Source organism: Paralichthys olivaceus, chromosome 20 (genome assembly GCF_024713975.1).
Source record: "Paralichthys olivaceus isolate ysfri-2021 chromosome 20, ASM2471397v2, whole genome shotgun sequence".
NCBI classification, from domain to species: domain Eukaryota; kingdom Metazoa; phylum Chordata; class Actinopteri; order Pleuronectiformes; family Paralichthyidae; genus Paralichthys; species Paralichthys olivaceus.
The window spans coordinates 10,863,541-10,886,556 of NC_091112.1; the positions used below are offsets into that span (position 1 = coordinate 10,863,541).

The 23,016-nt window shown below is 41.7% G+C and overlaps 2 protein-coding genes across 2 annotated transcripts in view; one reads left to right on the forward strand and one right to left on the reverse strand.

The window, feature by feature from the left end:
* ctnnal1 (catenin (cadherin-associated protein), alpha-like 1) overlaps window positions 1-19,846 on the forward strand; it is a 46,182-nt gene extending 26,336 nt beyond the window's left edge. The window contains exons 3-19 of the mRNA XM_020090885.2: window positions 3,177-3,364; window positions 4,940-5,059; window positions 6,431-6,520; window positions 6,736-6,906; window positions 8,136-8,336; window positions 9,500-9,586; window positions 9,867-10,025; window positions 10,494-10,586; window positions 12,338-12,488; window positions 13,509-13,546; window positions 13,635-13,685; window positions 13,998-14,152; window positions 14,902-14,950; window positions 15,531-15,587; window positions 16,982-17,101; window positions 17,707-17,790; window positions 18,281-19,846. Coding sequence (XP_019946444.1) covers window positions 3,177-3,364; window positions 4,940-5,059; window positions 6,431-6,520; window positions 6,736-6,906; window positions 8,136-8,336; window positions 9,500-9,586; window positions 9,867-10,025; window positions 10,494-10,586; window positions 12,338-12,488; window positions 13,509-13,546; window positions 13,635-13,685; window positions 13,998-14,152; window positions 14,902-14,950; window positions 15,531-15,587; window positions 16,982-17,101; window positions 17,707-17,790; window positions 18,281-18,451 — 1,985 coding nt within the window. The 3' untranslated portion in view covers window positions 18,452-19,846. The remainder of the gene's footprint in view (window positions 1-3,176; window positions 3,365-4,939; window positions 5,060-6,430; window positions 6,521-6,735; window positions 6,907-8,135; window positions 8,337-9,499; window positions 9,587-9,866; window positions 10,026-10,493; window positions 10,587-12,337; window positions 12,489-13,508; window positions 13,547-13,634; window positions 13,686-13,997; window positions 14,153-14,901; window positions 14,951-15,530; window positions 15,588-16,981; window positions 17,102-17,706; window positions 17,791-18,280) is intronic.
* Window positions 19,836-21,704, reverse strand: abitram (actin binding transcription modulator). The gene is made up of 6 exons (XM_020090519.2): window positions 21,493-21,704; window positions 21,307-21,358; window positions 20,816-20,945; window positions 20,648-20,724; window positions 20,503-20,572; window positions 19,836-20,360 (listed from the first exon to the last, which is right to left on the reverse strand). Exons 1-6 carry the CDS (start codon window positions 21,572-21,574, stop codon window positions 20,223-20,225), a joined length of 549 nt encoding a protein of 182 aa, XP_019946078.2. The 5' UTR covers window positions 21,575-21,704; the 3' UTR covers window positions 19,836-20,222.
* Between the last annotated feature and the right edge of the window lie 1,312 nt (window positions 21,705-23,016).

The window sequence follows — 23,016 nt, forward strand, 5'->3', positions numbered from 1 at the left end:
GTTCTTGACATTTTACTGAATTGCTGCTTTCGTAATTGTCAGGTGTTTCCTGGTGGCTCTTATTTTGTTATAACAAATTTTATCTTGTAAAGATCTGTGAGAGTTCATCATCCTCAAGGTTTCTTCACACTACATCCAGAAAGCCTGTAGCTTTATGACGAGGGAGTTAAAGCCGGTTGATCACTAGGATTTAAGTTATTGGCCCCTCATCTGTTCTTATTTGTTCTAACAAACTGTGACAGTTTCATAAAGCATCAGACTTCACCTTCAGGCTTCACAGTGTTATCAAATTTGAGCAAACTTCGATTAGTCTGGACAGCCCGGTTGTCAAGTGGTATTACACCAGGGGACCTCAGGAGTGCTCTAAAGAGATGGTTGTTATTAGATTGGAAGTACAGGCTGCAAAAAAGAACACTGCTTCTTCACCCAAGAGTGCCGTGTAGAATAAGGGGATTTAATGTGTCCGCACTGAGTTGGAAAGTAATGCATAATAAATTCTGATAGAAAGGATCTTGGCAACTTTATGCACCAGGCTGTTGGCAAAATCTAAGGAGTTCTAGTTTTCCTAATATGCACCAACTCAAATATTGCATCTGTGTTACGCAAAGAGGAATAAATCAAGTGTTAAAACTGAGTGAGACAAAAGAGGTACAGAGTTTCAAGGGCAATAGAAACAGTGACACCGAGGGTGAAGAAATAAGAAAGTATGGTTCACTGTTTCAGGGATGACTGTCAGGTTTTACTGAGGTGACGACTTTGTTAATTGTTTTTAACATGTTTCTTTCAGGTAACTTTTTCTGTTAAGATGTCTTAAAACACACACTCAAGGCACAGATCATAGTCCTGTGTGTTGTCGTGTCCGTCTAAACGTGTTTTTTGCAGATCGGCGAAAACTCCTCTTTATATCTCTGCAAATTAGTTCATATCTGGCAAAAACAATTACCGCATTTAGCCTTCTCCAGAGCAGCCTGGAAACAATATCACAAGGGATAAGAATTTAGACACAACACTGTGATAATAGGTTTGTATTGTGGGGGAACCAGTTTGTGTAGCAAAGCGTTTAATCCTCGCCCAGCGCTAATTTGCAAAGATGGCTAAAACTCCGACAAAGAGAGTGCTGGTGGGAGAAGGAGGAGGAGAATGGACCGATGAGAAAATGTGCTTGTGTGTGCATATGTCAGGCCAAGTGAAGTATATGTGTGTTTGTCTGTGTTGCCCACTGTGACTAATTTATTCCACCTCTCACTTTTCCTCCTCGAGAGGTGTTTTCACAGTTTTCTCTTGCACCTCTCCTGACAGACACTGTACATCTGTCTCCTGATTTATCTTTTCAATAACTTTTTGATCTCATCTCTGTCCATATTTTAAAAATGATGGAGACATCTTGAGGGATAAAAGAGAAAGTCTTCTTGAGATTCTTTTAAGTCTCTGGGAGAGAGAAGGGCTAGTTAGTGAAGGATTGACATTATCTCTAATACCTAGCTACAGGGAGAGTTTAATCAGGCAGGCTTCGGCCTTGTGTGCTATAATGAATGAAATAAAGGGAGGCTGAGAGCACTAGTTTAATTAGATGCTACCCATCATCAGTGGTGCAGAGATCCAATGAGGCAGGTCAGTGAAGGCAATCTGTGTTGGATCTCTGTCTCTGTCTCTTTCATTCAGCCTCTCGGTGTCACTCTCACATTCGCGTGCTTTCCGTATCACTCTGTCTTTCTCGCTCAGAACGATTCACAATTCCAGGGACGGTGATCAGGAACAAGATGAACTCATAGCAGATGCAGTATGTGAGTGTTTAGATGCTGATGTACATGTGGATTACACATTACGTAAATAGCTAATTAAAAAAGATTGGATTAAATGTCTTATAAGGGCTTTACCAATACATCAGGGATTAGTTTCTCTCGAGTACAGAACAAGTTGAATTTATTTAACCTGATACACAAAACAGTAAAATACAAAACATCTTTTTAGAAATGAACAGAAGATACAGAGTTCCTGACATTAGTATTGGTGAGGGTTGAGCTGGGTCAGGCCTGCCAGTGTCATGGGGGTGGGTGGGTGGGTGGTGATGGTGTTTTGGGGGAGGGGGGTGTTGTGCAGCATTCTTTGTGCGCCAGGCCTCTATGTTTTTAACTGTTTAACAGAGCTGGCACCGAAAAGCAGCCTGTCGGATGCAATCAGTTCGCCGGCACTGCTTCTTTTAAAGGACCAGCCAAACCAAACAGACAGCCAGGCTGCCTGACCCCATAGAGACCCATCTCCCAGTCCCCCCCTGGCCTTCTGAGCTCTATTCTGAGATTTCTCTCTCTCTCGCTCTTAACTCCTGACATTTTCCTCTTGATGGGGACTTTTCTTGTGATGGATTTTCAGCCTAAAAAAGGACTTTGCATTCTTCCCCTTTTAGATGGAAAGTTGGACTATTTTTTTTGCATTTGCATATTCCTTATATGAGTTTGCTCAACTGTGTTTGCCAATTGTGGCTGGCATGTTTGTCTAAGTTGTGCCCCCCCTCAAAAACAGCTCACACCACTCAGATAGCATGCCAGCAGTGTTTGGGTCAGGTTTGCATAACTGCCATACCACTGTGCTGAATATAGGACTGTTTCATTCCGTCCAGGACAGTGTGTTCTCCCAGAGGTGAAGAGTGGCAGAAGAACATTGTGCCAAAATGCATTCTGGAATAAGAACTATAATAAGGAGCAAGTTTGAAAATTCTCTTGACCACCCCATCCTTCCATTTTCTGCCTCCACATTTAGAGGCAAAGCAAAGTAGCCTGGAGGTCTTTCTGCCCAGCCACATCCTGCAGCTCTTGCTGGGGCATCCTGAGGCACTCCCAGGCCAGATGAGATATGTAAGCCCTCTAGCATGTTCTGGCTCCGCACCCCATCTGGGAGAATACTCTGTCTGAATTGTCTTGTGGTTTAACCAGAAAGTCTTCAAGCCCAACCCAAAGTAATTTTCCACTTTTCAAACTAAACTCCAGGTTCTCCCAAACTGCACCACCTCTTTCTCACCTGCTCACACACATTTGTTGATTCAGCAAGCTGAAAAACAAGCCTCTTCTGAGGACTGACCTCATCTGGTTGTTTTTCTCTTCTCTCTCTCCATTTATATATAACACGAGCACGAAAATCATCGCTGAGCAACACTATATCCTTATCTCCCCTCTTTTCAGGTGATGCCATAGCCCAGCTGACAGATGTGGGATCGGTGTTGCCCTCCCAGTCAGATGGATGTGTCACCGTGTTCAGTGATAGGACAGGGATGGTGAAAGCTGCGCGCTTGCTCCTCTCTTCAGTCACTAAAGTGCTGGTGTTAGCTGACCGCATCGTTATCAAACAGATAATCACATCACGGAACAAGGTGAGGCGTGCAGACTTGAAGGATTATGCATGATTTCTCTTTATCAAACTAAAGCTATCTCTGCCCACATGAGCGCCCTGGCTCTGTTTCTACCCCAGACTGAATTGTAGCCCTGGAGTTTTCACTCTAAAACAGGCCAACAGTGTTTTCAATGTCTCCATTTTAGCTGCTCTATAAATCCAAGGTTTGTGTGGACGCCAGGTGTATCCATTGCAGAGTTGATGTAGTAGCATGGATGCAGCCCCTGCACACACCTAGTGGTGCACATGAACACACACACACCTTTGCAAACCCCACTCCTAGTCCTTTATTCCCTAATAGATAAGCACTGGCTCTTTGAAAGAGCACTCTGGAGGTAATTGAAGGAAAGCAGCACATTTAGCGAACACAAAAAACACAGAGCCATAGAACCCCCCTATTCTTCCCCTCAGTCTTACCTGCGGATGCTCTTAGCCAGACTGTGATATGGATGTAGCTGTAGACTGAGCCAAGAATGGAAACAGGGGGCCTAGTAATGACTGGTTAGCCTCGTTTGGACAGGCAGTAAGCAGCCCCCTGTTCTCCATTACTGGCAAACACAATTACATCTCTTCCTCTTCTTTGTCTGGTGTGGAGCTGCTGGGTTAGTGCTGCCAGCTAACTTCCCCCACCAGCTAAATTAGCACCTTCATCGCTACTATTAGTGAAATGCAGGTTAGGAACTACATAATCTGCTAGTTTTATTTTTAGGGTTATCACACATCACACTGATGAACACTCTGCAACCTTTTCACCTTAAAATAGCAGCTTAAAAATTAGTTTGATGGCTCAGTGACTTGGAATATTAAGAATTGAGCCACTATGATCTCCACTGAGAACTGTGTAACTGATAGCAGCTTAAATTGTCAGAATCAGGTGAGTTTAAGAGTAATGCTGAATTGTAAATCAGTTAAAAAGACGCGGAGGTAATTAAAAAACAAAGTTTTTCAACAATAATGAGCGTGAAAACTGTAATGATTGCGCTTTTAACACGCAACAGAGGAGAACTGAAAAACAATCAAAAAGAAAAGAAATATCTCCCAGTGAAAAAGCGGTGACACACACGTAGAAGACAGTGATGAAGATGTCAGTGATAAGAGCCGACACCTGTGTCAAGAAAATCACTTGATCTACGCAACGGAGTTAATACATCACTTCCTGCCTCTGCCTGCTGCACCCGGCTGCTCCACCTCGTCTGAATAATGCGGAGGATTTGTTGCTTTTGTGTATGAGTCTGTGCAGAGAAGCTCCCGCTGCGTTGTGCATGTGTGAAAGGCAAACTCTGTTCAAACTCCATAGCCAATTCTCTGGATTTTACCTGCAGGTCATGTCTATAGTGTCAGAATCTAAAAGTAAAACGTAACTATATGAATATATTAGTTTAATAAATGCTATTCTTGGCTCTGTCGTAAGGTAAAAATTCACTCTTGGAATATAAACATGTTTTGGATGGTTTTACAACTTCTGCTGATACCCTGCAACATCAGAAAGGCCTTAAAGAACACAAACCATATGTGGCCGTTCACCGCACTGCTCTGATCTCCTGGCTCCTCACAGGTCCTGGTAACCCTTGACCATCTGGAAAGAGTCAGCACCTTCCAGGAATTTGTTCAGATTTTCAGCCAGTTTGGCAACGAGATGGTGGAGTTCGCCCACCTCACTGGAGACAGACAGAACGTGAGTAGCATGTCAAGAAAACCCAACTTGCTGCTTTCCTGTGTCAAGAGTGTCAGTGTGTGTGTGTGTGTGTGTGTGTGTGTGTGTGTGTGTGTGTGTGTGTGTGTGTGTGTGTGTGTGTGTGTGTGTGTGTGTGGTCTAACTTGGCAAAAAGCTGCAGGTTGATATGATGTGGTTTATGAAAATTCAGTAATTTGTCTCTTTGTTTCTGCAGCACTGAGCACGCTTTGTAGGAATTCATCTAACAAGCAGTGATTTTATGAATATGATATTCTGCAGGTGGTGGAATTAGACTGTGAAACACTATGAATGTGCAAGCAAACTCAGAACAAATCAATAATTCAAGCATCAAATATTTACACTTACCCAAAGAAATCAAACAATGGTATGACAAGGTATTTCCTCTTGTTTCTGCAAAGTTACTTACTTCTCTCTGTATCTGTTAGCTTTTGCAATTCATGTGTCAAAAACTGTAAAAAACATCTCAGGCACAACTAATGTTCCTCAAAGATTGTTTACCTCACATTTCAATTTTGATATGAGCTAAACCTGTGCTTTCGGTGGCCCATTTCCTACACAATACTTACTCTTTTTAGCAAATTTGCAAAACAAAACTTTTGCCCCTATCTTCAGGAAAACAGTCTTCTAACTTTTTACTGTCAGAGGCTGCTAATCCCACTTTGATGCACACATCCAACCACTGCAGCTAAAGCGCTTTGCCTGCAGAAGCTGATGTAAAGTGCAGCGGCTGCGATATCTAGACAGGGAGGGAGGATCGACCATCCCTCCTTCTGAATTTCATCGGGGCTCCTGTTTTGACACTCACATCACGTCTCTTTCCAGCGCTCCACATTGCAGCTAATGCTCTCTTTCTCCTCATTTGCCATCCTGTTTTTTTTTTTTCTTGTTGTTTTTGTATTCACTCCCACTCATGCTCCCCTTTTAGTAAATCTACCATCTTCATGTTTTGAAGCCAGGCAAAAATAATGACAGATAATCACATCAGCTTTGTAATCTATGGAGAAGTGCCGGGAGAGGAGTTGATTCAGCTGCCTTTTCCAAATCCTGTATCTACCTAATTTGAGCCATCTATTTCTGTTGGGAACATAGGGAGAGGGATGCAGTACTGATCTTCTATCCTATTCTGGTAACTTCTCTTTTGATTAGATTACAATTAACCGAGGCTTTAATGTGTGTATACTCTCTGAGAGGAATCTGTGTCCCTTCATACCAGCATGAAAGAGATTTATCAAATACTTTAGATGTTTCATGTCCCTCGGACGAACACCCTGAGAGTTCTAAGAAGCTGAAGCTGGAGTAAAGCCACCCATTACCATCTGGTGTGTGCACTTGTGTGTGTTTGTGAGGCAGGACTTGAAGGATGAGAAGAAGAAAGCGCGGATGGCAGCAGCCAGAGCGGTGCTGGAGAAATGCACTATGATGCTCCTCACAGCCTCCAAGGTAAACTGCTGGAACTTAAAAACAATGGACTCCTGGGAAAAAGGGTTATGGATGGTTAATGTCCAGCTTAAAGATTTAAGGCCTTCTCAAGTGTGTTTAACGTAGTGAATTAATGTATTGAATAATGGTGGTTGAAAAACATGAAAGATAATAGAAGTTGAATAGAGTAGAAGAGGCCAAGAGCTTTGACATTTCATGTTGAATTCCTTCCAAAGACTTGCCTGAGGCACCCAGATTGCGAGTCGGCTCGCATCAACAAAGACGCAGTGTTCCACCGAATGCGCTGTGCCCTGGAGCAAGTCATCGAGATAGTCACAGAAGCACGGAGCTGTGGGGAGAACAAGATCCTTCCTGCCAGCATCTACAACGGCATCAAGGACTTCAAGGTAGGATCAGAAACAAGAATTGGTGAAGACGCTGATGTATGATGCTCGACTGACACGTGTTGGCCTGTGAAATGGAGCCACGGTCTGATGGTGGCCGAGGCATCACACTAAGCAAGTCTTGTATTAGCTGCACAGGAGCACAAAGCAGACATGGGCTACATCCATATAACCAAGTTAAAACTAAAATGATTTGTCCACACGAGCACCTTGGCTCTGTATCAGTTTTGATCCCCCGTACATACCAACACGCCTAACATTGCGTGTCACATGAACACTAACACACACTGGGCATGCACGAGTAATAGCTTGTTCAAAATTTTTTAATTAAACTGTTCAATAGCTGTAAGCTAAAAAAACAGGGTCAGCAATCCTTGTAATTGATTATCTATGTTGCGTTCCACACTGGTAGCCGAGGTTAATGCAATGCCGGTTAGGGTTGTGTTATGTGATAGGAGCATGACGAATCAGCAAAGGCTACTTATAAGATCCAGTCAGCAAGAAGTTGTGAGTGTCTACATCATCATTTCCAGACATCTCCATTTCTGCCGTTTCAGACTGAAACGCAGCCCCAGAGTTGCAAATCTAAACTGGAGCCAGCAGCGTTTCCAAACTTCTCCATTTTAGCAGGTCTACACTTAAACCAGGCAGATCTGTCGCAGTGTGGATGTAGCATAACAGAAAGACTAATACAAGCTCTGTCTGAGCGTCAGATATGAGTCAGCCAATCAACATGAAGGATCAGACCTAGTGAACCTGCATCACATCTTTTAAAAATATCTTTTTTCCATTAAGAGGAAAACAGAATAAAGTATATTTTACTTATTGTTTAAAAAAAAAGGCTTTATTGCAGTTATTGGCAGAGATAAGTGAAAAGCTCATGTAAACCTGTCATCTAAGGACACATAAGCCGAGACCATCACTTAGGAACAGGCTAAAGGCATAACATTTTATAGGTTTCTACTTGATACGCTCAGATTTTACTGGCTTCCTTTGACAGCCCAAGGTGAATCTAAGGCTACACCCAACTCCACACTACTTGTTATTTAATAATGAGGTCAAGTGCTTAATGATGATAAGATCGTAAATTAAGCTTTCTCTTGTTAGCACATTAGGTAGAGAGTAAAGCTTTTGTTTGTTTCCCCCATCCTTTAAATCCTTCTTTCACTCACTCATTTCGCCTCCTTCCTTTCTCCTCTCCCCTCCCCTCCTCTCCCACCCGTCTCATGCAGTCCAGTGTGGAGTGCCTGCGGGAGAACCTGTACTCCTCATCACCCCAGAGCGTGGGCAGCCAGCTGGAGGCGTTGGTGGAGCGGACAGAGGATTTCACAGACTCGGCCTACACCAGCCACGAGCAGCGGCAGGCCATCCTCAGCGTGTGCCAGCTGGCGCGCCAGGACACTCAGCAGCTGATGAACGCCTGGATTGAGGCGGTATGTTGTGCATGTGCACAGATGTATACACCTCGACAGGGATTTCCATAAAAGCACATGCTACCGTATGAAGATAATTATAAGTACCTCATCTGTAAGACACCTGTGAAAGGAGAGTCTAATAATAAGACACACTTAAGACCCAAAGAGCAAAGAAATAAGACACACACACACACATAAACCCATACAAACACACCCACACACATTAAGCCTCCCTCTCTGGCTCCCTCAGTCATTTATTTTGCCTGCTCAATTCCTCTTCACTCATCCCTCCTTGAACAACAGAGCATAATAACCCACCTTAATAACAGTTTTTTTTTTTTATTAAGGCTCTGTTGGCTGAGAGAGAAACATCACATAGTGTTCCATGTCTTGTTACCATTCAGCAGAATCTCCTTGGCCTTCAGATCTAATGGACTTATGAAACACAAGTCATTATGATGCAGTTTCTCCTTGCAAACATTTTTTTCCCAGTGTGCTCAGTTACACAGCAGACGCTGCTGCCACATAATTGTAGAGTGTTGTCTCGTGTAGCCTTTGCAGTTGAAGGTCAATCGCAGAATTGAAAAGGCCAGAATGCTGCAGTGTTCTGAAATTGCAGAGAAATTTGCATGTGCAAATATTCCTTGTTTTGATTTGATTTGTTTTATTCCGACTATTTGGCTTTTTTGTCATTCGTGTGTTTGTGAAGTTAGCAGCATTAAACAAAAACCATAAAACTTGGTGGAAGGATGCTGTATGGATCAGGGAAGAAGCCATTGAAATTCTGGTGCAGTTCAGAGGTGGATCCACGGATGTGTCTTTCACTTAAACATTGCTAGATGATGGACTTGTTTGACATTTTCACAGATTTCCTAGGGAATAATAAATGGATCTTGATCTCGGTTTAGTGCAGCTTGAATTTAAAGGGCCTGTTGTGCCATTCTAATTTAAATCATTTCATTTTGATTGCTCAAAATTGCATGTTGACTCTCTCAGAAAATAACAGGTCACAAAAGTGAAAAACCACAATATTTAGACTGACTTAATTTGCCATTCAAGTCATTTTTTAATTCCTTTTCTTGATCTTTCAGATAACAGTCTAGGCTTCTGTGTGTGACTAGAAAGACACGGTGTGACTCATGCTCTAGTCCCCTCTTCTTTTTTCTTTTCCGGCGGAGCAGCAGTCTGTCCACGCCAAAGAGGCCACGGAGGACATGGAGGTGGCCATCCTGAAGACATGCCAGAGCGTCAGTGAACTCAGACGTGAGGTGAGCAGCAGTCCATCTCCACTCTACATGGACTTCGTTAAAGAACAAGATACCTGATGTGGCTGTCTCTCACTTGCTGTTCTGCTCCTGTAGCTGGTTTCCCTCTTTTCTTTTCCGCATCACTCCTCAGCTCACCTGCTGCTGTTTTCTCTCTGTCAACTCATCACGTCACACTATCACCTCTGCCCCAATTCTCTGCCTCCTAAAAATCCACCCTCATCGACTCCTCTCTGTACCTCCCTCTTACCCTTATTCTACAATTTCACTTCTCCTCCTCTAGCTCCATAAAGTGGCCGTCGGTCGTGCCTCAGACCTGCTGAAAGTTCACGGAGAGCAGTTGCCTCTGCGGGCCCTGAAAGCCGCGGGGGCCGAGGGAAACCTTGAGGCAGTGGCTGAATATTCGCGCACACTCACCGAGCAGAAGGAGCAACTGGTGGAGGTGGGCAGTGACATGGGCAGAGGGAGCAGGGAGGCAGTAGTGACACTTTGTAGAAGTGTCCAGCTGGTTAAAAAAGTAGCAGATATCCTTTCCCATCTATTTCTACTTATAGGTTTACATTCTTGAAAAAAACTTGTTCATCTTGTTGCAAAGTTGCTGAAAACACATTGAAATGCCTGTGCTGCAACCATCATGTTGCAAGCTTTTGTTTATGCAAGCAAACACATCGCGCAGGAGTTGAATGAGAATGTAGAGTACACTTCAAATCCTCCACCAAATGAATGCCAACATGTGGTTTTATTATGCAAATACTGAGCTGAAAAGTACTTCACACGGTTTGTCATATTCTTTGCTAGTAGCACTAACAAACAAAACCAAAAATCCTAGATGTTAATTAAAAAAAGCTTAGATGACATTGAAGCATTAGTGTAGCAGATTTATTTATGAATCTCCTTTATTTCCCTCAAGACCTGTCGGCTGTTGTGCCATGTGTCTGGGAGTGAGCCTCTGGAGATCACCTGTGTACATGCTGAGGAGACCTTCCATGTCATTGGTCCACAGGTAATATTAAACCTAACCAAACATTTCCTGTATGGATTGTTATTTCATGTCTTAATGTCATGGCAGCCAACAGGGGAAAGAGGAGAGGTCTAGAGAGGCATGCAGGTTCACTTTAATGACATTTAATTCAATTCAACACCTTTATTGCATGTCAGCAGAGTCAGCCGGTCACACGTGGCGGTCCGAGAGTGAAATGGAACCTGAGCGATCTTCTACACTGAAAATAGATATTGATGTATCCTCTGTTTACCTCCGTCCATTCAAGATAATAGCCGAGAAAGCACTGTCCACATCGTCTCCCTGTCCCACATCTAATTATGTTTGCACTTGAAAACCATCCATGCCAGTAATTATCCAGCAGTGTAGAATGTTCCTGTCCTGTGGTGCGAATGTCAGGCCCTGCATGACTCTGCAGTAATGACTCCGCTCTTAAGTTCAAAGGTCAATCAATCAATAATTCTGCAGTTTAGGGTGGCGATGGTGATATCTCTCTGTCTGCTCAACGTAATCGAGGGTGGCCCAGAGGGTAATTGGCTATTAAATACTACCCTGTAGGGGATGGGGGTACAGTGTGTGTGTGTGTGTGTGTGTGTGTGTGTGTGTGTGTGTGTGTGTGTGTGTGTGTGTGTGTGTGTGTGTGTGTGTGTGTGTGTGTGTGTGTGTGTTTTTGCAGATTTTATAAATTATGCAGCAACTTATATACAACAACTGCAATACAACCACACACTGTGTTTATAAAGCGCTTTGATAAGCTACATTCACCCATTCACACACACATTCATTCGTTCATACTATACTTCAGAATGTGTACTGGAGAAGCCTGGGATCGAACCACTCTTCCTCCTGAGTCACAGCCACCACACATTTGATGATTATACCACGATACTGTTATCAACCATTATTCCTTTATTTAGCAAAACAGTATCTCGGGAGATGCAGCGGGTCGTTCTCTGACCAAAAGTTCGGAGGTTTGATCCCCAGTTCCCCAGATCTGAATGCTTGAATGTGTATAAAAATGGCGGAATGTGACTTGTGGTGTAATTTGGTTCGAGTGGGCGACAAAACCAGAAAACTGCTGTGACGTTTTAAAATAAGATACATAGGAAATTCTATATTTGTAGTGGGAATAATTCCTCTGCAACATTGTGATGGAGGGTTAAGCTTTGTCATTATTAATTCAACAGGTAACATTTGACCATAACTCACAGCACTGTAATATTGAAGTTGCTTATTCATCAGGGTCATTTTAGTTCCTACTTGCCTTTTGTTTTATGTTGAGCAGTTGCACGTGTAACAGTGATGAGCATGTCAGTGGGATAGAGCCTGTGATCTGAGCCCAGAGAAGGAAGTTGGCTATTTTACTGTCTTGATTTGCTGGTGTTGATTAAAGGTTATTCAGCAGAACTGTAGCCCACTTATTACACACAGACCAGAGAGACAGGAGAAAGCTATTCATCAAGAAAACAGGAAAACAAAGCTTTTAACATCACTTATAGACTTATTAATGACTGAGGTTTAGTTGTTGTCAAGTGGTAGTGCCTGTATTAAATGAGCTGTTTATGAGCTTGGGAAGAATAGCAGCTTCCAGTTGCATCTAATTGGATTGAAGATCCACCTCAGCCATTGTCCTAGTTTCCCATTTTCAGGTAAAAATTACTCCACATGCTGTTCCTCTTCTTCTTCTGCCTGATTTAAACCCTAATTTAAAGATTCCTTCTTCTCCTGTAATAATCTTTCACACTCCTGCTCAGATCATGTCGGCAGCTCAGACGCTGGCCCTCCACCCGTCCAGTAAGATCGCCAAGGAGAACCTGGAGGTGTTCTGCGAGGCCTGGGAGTCGCAGCTCTGCGACATGGCCCTGCTACTGAGAGAGATCAATGACGTCTTTGAAGGCAGACGAGGTGCGCTTTTGTTCAATTAATGATGCTTTGGTGGTGCGTTGGGGTGAGTCGGGGCGGTAGGACAGACGACACACACGCACTAGAAACAGTCTTGAAACTAGAAACAGGCAAAGAGTGAGAAGCAGAGGGGAATATAGGCCGTCTATGGTGTTTTAACCAGAAAGATTTCAATTCACCTCGATGACTAATTTTGCAACTGAAAACCTCAATAACCTTAATGAGAGTTCACATTGAGGCAAAGCAAGCGGCATGAATATATCTTTAAAAATGAATCATCACAGTCTGTGGGAAGTATTTTGTCAATGCCATTTAACAACTTTGCATTCACACCTCCTCTGTACTTTCACTCTATTCACTATTGAGCCAGTTTACCTGAAGTGTCCAAGTCATGGACAGCTCCTTTTAAACACAGACAGAGAATCAGACAGAAAGTACATCTACATACTCAGTGTGTATATTTGCATTTACTGTACATTAGCCCACATTCAGTCGTTTGTATCAGGGAGTGTGAGGTGAAGTGCTTTCACACACTGAGTCTGGGACAGTGAAAAGCTGTTCTGGCGTATTTTCAAGATGTGCTTTGCCCTCACAAAGGTGGCTCCTACATAAAAGTGCAGTAAATATTATGAAGCGCAGCTCAGTGGGTGAAAGGCTCCCATCCATCACACTGTTGTTCCAGCATGAGGCCAAAACGCTCTGTTCAAATGTTATATGGACTCTGTGGAGGAATTTGCGATAATTTTTTTCCTCCTAATCTTCACCTATAAACATGACAGAGTTTACTGTGTTTGCATTTATGATGAAATATCTAAAATAATTGTGAAAGGTTGACGATGATAAAACGCACAACAGTTTTATTACCATAATTACTGAATAACAATAATTGCAGACTAATTATCTGGATACACACAGGATACAAGGTGAAATAATAAAATTCAAAATTCATTCAGCTATGATTTAAACATGAATTCATTATTTTTATTTTATTTTTAATTATGATCTTGAATATTCTGTTTCTAGGCGACAAAAGACCTTATTTGTCACTTCCCAGACCCGGGGTGAGTATCACACCACGCTTCCCCATGAAATATTACGATCATACAATCCTTTATCATCCTCCAATTAACGTCATCCTCTCTCCCCCAGAAACACTTGGTTAACTTGAAGACTGCCAAGGCTGTCAAGTTGGATGCAGAGGTAACGTGTCCCGTGAACTCTTCTGCCCTTCAGCACAAAACATCACGTCACATCTCGCACCCTGTTCTGACAGCGGTATTTTCATCTCCGGAAACTCGTTTGTCACCCGCCTGAAGAATTGATGGCGTTTGTAATGTAACGGGCTGCGTTTTTTGTCGAACGGCAGTTTTCACACGCTGCACCACAGGATGCGAGATTTTGCTGATTTCAGATGTTGTGAGGGTGTTAACCCAGTTTGCTAACATGCATTTCTAAACTGACACCCATTTTACTTCAGTCTTCACCATGAGAATTATGTATGTGTGTGCACAGGAGCAAACAAGTATGGCCAAGCTGGGCCTGGAGATCCGTCTGCTGTCATCAGACGTGGACACAGAGGTGGAAAAGTGGGAGGAACAAGAACATGACATTGTCCGGCAGAGCCAAAGCTTGGCCAGTATGGCCTACAACATGTACCTGTTCACCAGGTAGCCTCGGTAGCCACACACTACATACACAGTCACCCACATGTTAACAGATTTTCTATGGTAACAAATAAGCTTTCTAAGGAATCTCTTAAGAAGCTCAGTGGTAATGAGACCCTCCAGCCATCAGCTATCAGCATATATCAGGTGTTGTCTCTGACACTGAAATCATTGAGATTCATCTAAGTCAGTGTTTTTTTTTTTTTTTCCCAGACTGAGGGACACAAACACAAACACACACACATACCTGGGTATTGATTAGGCCTGTAAGATCAGTATTACCACTTTCCTTTCATTACATTTGAGTTTAAAGTGGTTTAATAATAGGCTGTTAATATAACCAGCTAATAAAAATAGTGTAACTCACCATGTAGTTGCAACAATGAAAGCCCCAAGCTCGTTTCTGTGCAACTAGGGACGATATGAGACAGTAACAGTGTTTCCCCACATACTAGACACAGTGCATACGAGTCACATGTCACAGTTAAGTCATATGTAAGGTAAGGCTCATCATTTACTGAGTGCAGGTTTCCATTTTCTATGAAGTCTCTGGCTCTTTTTCATCATTGGGCCTTTTATAATAATAATAAAAAAAATAGCTACATTAATATGCACTACTTTATATCCGTTATATGCGGCCCAGTGGACCACTGATCTAGTTACAGTTTGATAGCTCTAGATGTTTTTTGTCCTCATCCATCTCTCTCCATGTTTCCTTTCCTCATTTTCTGTGTCCCATATTGATTCCCCAGAGGGGAGGGGCTGCTGAAAACAACACTGGATCTTTTTCATCAAGCTGAGGTACGTATCCGCTAATCTCCCCGTCTCTCTACCTTCTATTCAATTTTTTCCCTCCTGTTTCAACCAAGCTGTGAACGAATGCGTCTGTTGTTTCATCACACCAAAGGCATACAAGGACTGGTAGAACAACTGGTTGGTGAAAGCCAGTCTCCCGTCACTCACTTCCATCTTTCAGATCTAACAGAGCATGACAAGGACTTATCGTTACGATTGAAATTCAGTGCGGTATTTTCCCCGGCCGCCTCGGACACATGGGGTGATAACAAACAAGGTTGCTCGGGGGTGTATCCTATTGAATTGGGATCATTGCCAATAATGTGCAGTGCTTTGTAGAATCAGGGCTGAAAAATGTCAGCAAGGATTTATTCCATTTGCAATGGAGCGAGGGAGATAAGAGAGGAAGAGGAACGAGAAGGGACAGAGACGGGAAGGCATACAGATAAGAAGTGGTGAAAAAGTGAAATCATAATATTTGCCAGCTGTGCTTTCCTGCTTTTGACTGGTGTCATTTTTTTTCCTTGTATTTGTGAAAGTTGTTTTGATTTTCATTGTCTTTTTTTGTCTTTGACTCACTCTTAAGGTTCTTTCTGAAGAGGGGCTCCAGCTGTGCACAGCGCTCCGCACGTTTTCTACTCAGGTATAACACGATGAATCAATCTCTCTCTCCCCTTGTTCTTTCTGCACACTCACACACACACACACACACACATACACACACACACATGCAAGCATTGACGCACGCTCGCACACAGTTAAGCCTGATTACCAAATCCCAATCCACTCATGTAATACCTTTCCGAAATATCTTTGCACATTATGCACTTTAGAAAAAGTCTTATGTGTAGAGAAAGAAGATATGATAGAAAATAATTGCAGTGGAAATGTGAAAATGAATTTAAAAAAAGAAAAGAAATACTTTTTTTTACTCAACATGCCCCTGGTCCTCTGCTGGAATCTGCTTAACGCCCGAAAACTGATAGGAATCTATCTATTGCAGAATTCAGCATAGAGGTAAATAATGAGTGAAACCAAAGACAATAGAACTTTATATGCAGACACACACACACACACACACACTGGCACCTGTGCACCACATCTGTGTTACGCCTCTCACACAGACACACATCCATATCACCCACTCTGGCATGCCACGGTACCAGGGCTGCCTTATAAATCACATGGTGAGAGCAGGAAATTAAGGCTGTCATGCACTTACACCGTCCTCCTCTTCCTCCCGAGTTGAGACTCAGCAAACAAACCTAGCCCCAGTGTCTTCCTTCCTCTTGCCCTCTACCAACTCCTTCCCCAGGTCCTCCAGTTTTTAATTAAATGGCCCCTTTTGACAGCCATTAACGACCACCATTTGTCACTGCTGTGTCTGTGGGTGAATATATTTGTGCACATGTGCAGAGGGGAAGGTGTGGGAGTTGACAGCGACCGCCCAGGACTAATTCATAATCAGCAGGCCCGGCTCTTTAACTAGTCTCACGCTTTCTGATTAATTACATCAAACAAACTGCTGCTAATGAAGTCCCTCTGTCTCGCCCTCCACTCCCTACTTCTCTGGCACTTGTTGCACATCTGTGTTGCTCTCATTGAACCTATTTATGCAAATGAACATTTAATTGAGGTTTTATGTACTTTTATTAGTCGTGAATAGTTGTACTCTGAGTAACAGAGCTGGTGTTTTTAGGTCATTTGTGGCCTCGTGGCCACATGTAACCGAAGTAGATTGATGGCCCCATGACTCAGATCTGGGGATTAACTCGGCTGAGTAACAGACTTAAGCAGTAGATCATGACCTGGGTGTTTCTGATGGATTACATAAAGCAAGACCACATTTTAATTTATTTTATCCTTTTTTTTTTTCCTTTTTTATGAGGCTCGATTTGTGTTTGACCAAGATTGTAAATCCAGTCCAGTAAAACGATCACTGTCTGTACATATTAAGCCAGTGTCTATTGACAATATTGTCATAAACCACGTCTGCTGCTCTGAAAACTATATATCTGGTCTTTCTGTTTGTTCCAGCTGGTTGATGAGGAAAAGTCTGCGGTGATGACAGAGATGGAGAAACTGGTGGCATTGTGCCAGCAGCTGCAGATGGGGGCCAAAACTCCTGTACAGGGCAAGACTGCCACCTTCCAGAAGGTACCCTCACTACGCCTGTGTGTTTCCGCCTTTTTTCTGTTCTGTTTTTTGTGCGCACTTGTTCTAAAAATGAATCACCAACTTGTTTATGCCCTGAGTCTGTTATTTTTGATGTATGAGTTATATCCCGCAGAGTGCACAAACCAGACTCGCTAATTACCCTTGACGGCATCAAAACTACATCCCCAATAACAGACGGCGTAATAAAGCATGACTAACCGTTTTACTTCATTATGGTGTAATCTTTGAGTGATCTGCGAGCATTATCGAACACACAGCGCTTCATTGGCATTAGTCTGTGAGGAATTAATGATCATCTCAGGGCAGGGATGAGCTGCTTTAGGTCACCTTGTAATAAAGGCATGGTTGGAATCAAAAGGACGGGATGAAGAGTAGCGCTTCCTCTGCTGATTAATGAGCGTCTCTTTGATATGTATTGGCTCCTGTCTCTCCATCCTGATGTTAACTTTATCACTCACTGCTAACAGTTGAGTGTGTTTCTCTCTGGGGTTTGTGAAGCAATGAATAGGAAATGTTTGTTTAACAGTTCAGATCTGTGCTATCCCCTCAGAAAATGGTGATGTATTTTATATCTTTGTGTCTAGGTGGACTCATCCATTCAGACGACGAGAGGCATCTTGGCTGTGGTTCTCTCCCTCCTCCCATTCTGTAACAAGCTCAATAAAAAGGTGATTATGTGATATTAATTCATATACATTTACTAGACTGGCATTAAGTAGAGGGAATTCCTCCGCCAAGGCCCAACAGCCGCTTAATGAAAACACATTTAAATTCACTAGATCAGGATTTTTGTTTGGATCTACACCAAATTGCCACATCAATATCAGTCCCCTTAACATGTCAGATTTTTTTCCCATGAATTATTCTCTGAGAGATCAAGGAAAATGTTGAAATACACCTGATCTCACAATGTTAAAGAAAGTGAGAAAGAATTCTTGGATCTCACCCTGATCTGAATTCACACCTTAATGTAAATGGTTCTTACCCAAAACACATCCTTGTGCCAAGTTTCATGGAACATCGGTTTTTCCATAATCCTGCTAACGTGCAGATGAAAACATAACCTCCTTGTTTATTGTATACGCTGTAAGTGTAATTATTTCTCTATTATATATTTAAAATGTTGTGTCTGTCCCTTCATTTTCTGTCCATTTGCAGTACAAGTCAGAGAGAAGTAGCCTGGGGTCCCCGCATGACTGGAGAGAGAGGCAGGATGCGTCCACACCTGTCAAAGAGGAGGGAGCTCTCAACAGCATGAGCAGCAACGGCTTTGGTGTCAAGTCACTGGAGCAGCACATGGCCGGTCTCAACCTGCTGGAGAGCAAATAATCCAGGAAACAGTCGCCCACTGATTTGTAGACTATTCTCCCTCGGAGCAGCACATAGACCAACTCACCTTTCTGGAGAACGTGTAATCCAGGAAATACTTTACTCCCCTCATCCTCATTCACCCACCACAAAGTGGGCCAGCTTTGGGTTAGTTTGTATTTGCTGCCTGGAGGGTGAATTTATAAGGTTTACAGAAATAGCAGCTCAAAGCTCTCTGTGCCCGGAGGGTAGTTTGTAACCTGAAGCACCAGTTCCACCCCAATCCACAAGATGGAGACAATCAGCTAACAGTAAGACTTTGCCATCAGTATCAAGCCTTTTCTTGCACAAGCCTGATTATTGCAATCACTCTTCATTAAGTTGATAAACTGTTGGTGAACCAGGAAGGAAGTCCACTTAATGTTCAGCTCGGCCATACATACGTCTTCACCACGTGCCTCTGTGTAAGAAGCCTGTTTGCTTTGTGGTGTACTGTAAACGTGTTGCACGTTTGCCGTTTGCATGATGTCATCGTCACCAAACCCTTGTGTTCCAGTCTCATATGATTATTGTGCCATAGGCTTGTAATGTTGATACTTGTTATGTAATTTTAGCCATTGTTGTACATTCTGTCCTCGATGCACTATAGTCGGCATCTCATGTGCATAATTACTGCATAGTTAAGTATTTTAAAAGTGAATTACACTGTATGATTAATATCTAATTTTTATAGGATATAGACCATCCTCCATGTTAGGAAACGCAAAGAATAAAACACAATTTAATGCCAAATATGATTGTTCACATCAAGACACTCAGATCTTTAGCTTGCTACTAGTATGAAACGTAAAAGCTCTTAGTCCTCCAGTGTTAATTACTGGACACATTTTTATTTAACCCTGGTTTCTCGGCTGCTTAAGATTAATCTCATCATGAGATGCTTTAGGACCTTACGTTATTAAGTTCCCGGTCTTGTCAAACCACATTCTGTGTCAATAATTCTCATTTTCTCACAAGAGATGACAGATAATTCTGAACTGGCACCAGTGTCTAACAGAGCCTTGAAGTGTACTTGTTATGAAGACTATCATTGTGAAGCTGCCTATGTATTGAGTGGTATATGGTATGTATAATCTGGTACTTGAATCATATATATATATATATGGTATATCTATATATAGTATGTTTCTTAAGGTTATGACTTTGGTACTGGGTGAGGGTGTTATAATGACTGAAATATGAATAACAGACATTAAGCTTTAGAGATGCTTTTACTGACTGAGTGTAAGTATGTTGGGTATTGTAGTGGCTCTACAGATGTGAAGAAATCATAGATCTAGTTTTGGATCATCTATTCTTTTGACAATTGAAAGGCTAAAAGTGACACATAAAAAAATAAACAATATTTTTCTTAAATATGTGTCAGTTGTTTTTTTAATGATTCTACAAAAATAATTCTAACCAATTTCTTTTTTGGGTTGCATTTAATTACAATATTCAGATAATGTAAATACTGTATGTCCTTTTTCCTTGTTCTTTGAATTTAAAAAACAAACAAACTAAGGGAGCTTCCTCAAACTTTCAATTTCATAAACAAATAAAAGCACTGTTTAGGTCAGGGAGTGCAATGCTTGCATTATACATGAAAGATTTTAGAAGTAACCACAAGTTAATGTCATTTTTCCAGGATGGCATCCACAGTTTTTTCTTTCCAGCCCCAGTTTTTTTTATCCAGAAGATTAACACCTCCACAACAGTTCGGACTTGAATGGGGCAGGAACACAGGGTGCTGTCAGGAAGGCTGTGATTCAGCAGCAATTCGTTTGGAGACGATTCTTTCAAAGTCCTCTCTGCTCAGAAGATTCTCTGTTATGCTCTTGCTCTCTTCAAACTTTGGCAGGATGACAGCGATGTATCCCTCAGTGGATGGCTGTTCAGATGTGACAAGATTAGCACATTTCAAACGTGATTAGCCCGTGTTAACTGTTTATTTGCATTAATGGTTGCAAAAATATGGGTTATTTAAATCACAGACAGATGAACATATGATACCCTGATGTGCACATATTTACCTTTTCCAGCAGGAGTTTAGGTGTTTCTAAAATACTCTCATTGACCTCAAGAAGACGGCCCCTGATGCAGCTAAAAAGATAGAGTTGTGAGTCATGGGTGCATTTATGCAGAATATAAATCTAGAAAAACAATCTGTTGCCTCACCTGTAGATTGTGTATTCAGTTTCATCTGAACATGTGATCCTACACAAAGGTGCGAAATCAGTAAGGAACTGTCCGCCCTGTAATGGGAGGACAAGAAGTGTTAAGAGGTTTTAAAGATGCAGAAGGACAAAGGTTTGCACATAAATCATCCGTAGCTGTAAGAGTTACCCGCTTGGATTTCCCGGACACTTTATTCTTCAGCCGACTGCAGCCATCGCTGATCTGGTAATTGATGCTCTTGATTGTCCGTCCGTTCTGGAGGATCGGGTGAGTCTCTGCTAATGTGACAACACATATTCTGCAATCACAAATTTAAAAATGAGCCTTTGATATATGTTACTTTTTATACGTTACATTTTGGAGTAATTTTCGTAAGAAATCTGTAACAAAACAAAGCAATAGGCTAACGAAAAATAAAGAAAAACAAGGAAATTCTATAAGAGACTCTTATATTTAGTGCAGATTAAAAGCAGCAAAACACATCAGCTAATTGAAGCGGAAAATAGTGTATAGGCTGGAAACAAGTGCCACCATACACACACAATACAATACCAATACAAACACTTCCCTCAATAAACGTTTTAAAGTTAGATACAAAAGCAGGAAATGAAAAATATAGCATAGTTGTTTATCTGATAGTAAACATCAGCTGGTCTTACCTGTTTGAATGCTGCAGGATGCAATGGTCCTCACATGGTTTCCCCTTCATATCTAAATCAGAGCGAGACAATCATTTGAAGACAGTCGGGACATTTTTATTTCAATTTTACTCTGTCTCTCTCACTAACGCTAGCTAACTTAGCACACAGCTAACACCATGAGATGTTCAGTCAAGGTTTATTTACCGGCTCTGTACCACCGCGTGTAGTACCGCTCAATAACTGAAGGCGCATTGTCTTCTTTGTCTGTGTGCTCCGTGTCGTCCATTAAAACTAATCACAACACGACTGTAACAAAAACAATAAATTGTAGAAATGTCTGCGACTCCACGATTTGGTTTGACGGACAGCTAACGATGTGACACAAAAATGGTCCGTCATTGAAATGCGCCCGGAGAATTAGGTTCCGGAAGCTTTCCCCCCGTTTCCTGTGGAATCGAAGAGGTAAGTTTACAGAAGTTTTATAAACTAATTAAATACACGAAGTAGATTTTAACTAACTAACACAATACATGAAGTAAATCTGAACTAACTAATAGAATACATGAAGTAAATCTGAACTAACTAATAAAATACATGAAGTAAATCTGAACTAACTCCAAATAACAACAAATTACATGTTTATTTAGAGTAATAATAGAGTAAGTGGGCATTTGAACACAAGGCCCAACTGGTCGGCTCTCAACCTAGTCCTAAAACACAACACATTTCCAATCAGGCATCGTAGACAACAACGAGGGACAAAAAATGGCATGAAATAAATAAATAAATGCAGGAATAAATAATTAAATACATAAATAAATGAAAAATAAATTCATTTCGGCAATGACATGTCTATTTATGTTAACATGTATTTATTTGTGTATTTATTTATGTATAATTAACAACTGACCCAATGAGCTTCGAAACTCAGACACCCCGTATTTACTGTATGCCATTTAATGTTGTGCTGATTTGACTTATTGCAACTTTGTGATGCAGAGTTAAAATGCAACATTAGTTGTGGCTGTTTGACATCATGTGAATCCCAATAAATATAATAAATCTGATTTAATGATAATGATATCAGGCCGTTCCTGCATGGACTACATTTATGCTGTCAACCTGTCTTATAGAGGCCAGGGCACTGTGTAAAGAAACACGATTTTAAAATAAAATCATTTGGTATTTTTGGGCCTAATTGCAGGTTATTATTCTAATGCCCATGCTGTTGGAAACTGTTGTGTTATAATGGGATCCATTGTGAGCACAGTTTTTCACATTGCCCACTAGATGTCAGGCTACTGTTAACCTCAGAATATGTTAGCCTCTATAGTTTGTGTGGTTTAAACCAATAGTGTCCTCAGAGGATGTCAAAATTAAACTAACCCTAAACTATGCAAAATCTCCAAATAAAGATTTTAATATATTATTAAGCTGCATTTGTGTACTTGTTAAACAGTTAAACAATCTTTAATGTTTGTTGTTATAGTTCACTTCACAGTGTATATGTAATCATAAAGGTCCAGGCTTCTATCCTCTATCTCTTTGCTCTTACGATTCTTACAGACCCAGTGGATTATGTAATAAAGAGGTCTGAGAGAGACTGGATCCAGGAATGAAGGAATGTTCCCCTCCCTGGATTTGACAAATAGCCCCTCTCTGACCCAGACCAATCACATACCAAACATATCTGGCCCCCGTGCGTGCCTTGCACTCAGTGGACAATGC

Bases quoted from the DNA above. Each gene is read 5' to 3' on its own strand.
- abitram (XM_020090519.2), bottom strand. From the start codon at position 21,574: ATGGACGACACGGAGCACACAGACAAAGAAGACAATGCGCCTTCAGTT. The intron at 20,573-20,647 runs GTGAGGCAACAG...CTATCTTTTTAG, and splicing joins ACTGAATACACAATCTACAG to CTGCATCAGGGGCCGTCTTC. The intron at 20,361-20,502 runs GTAAATATGTGC...ACATCTGAACAG, and splicing joins CTAAACTCCTGCTGGAAAAG to CCATCCACTGAGGGATACAT.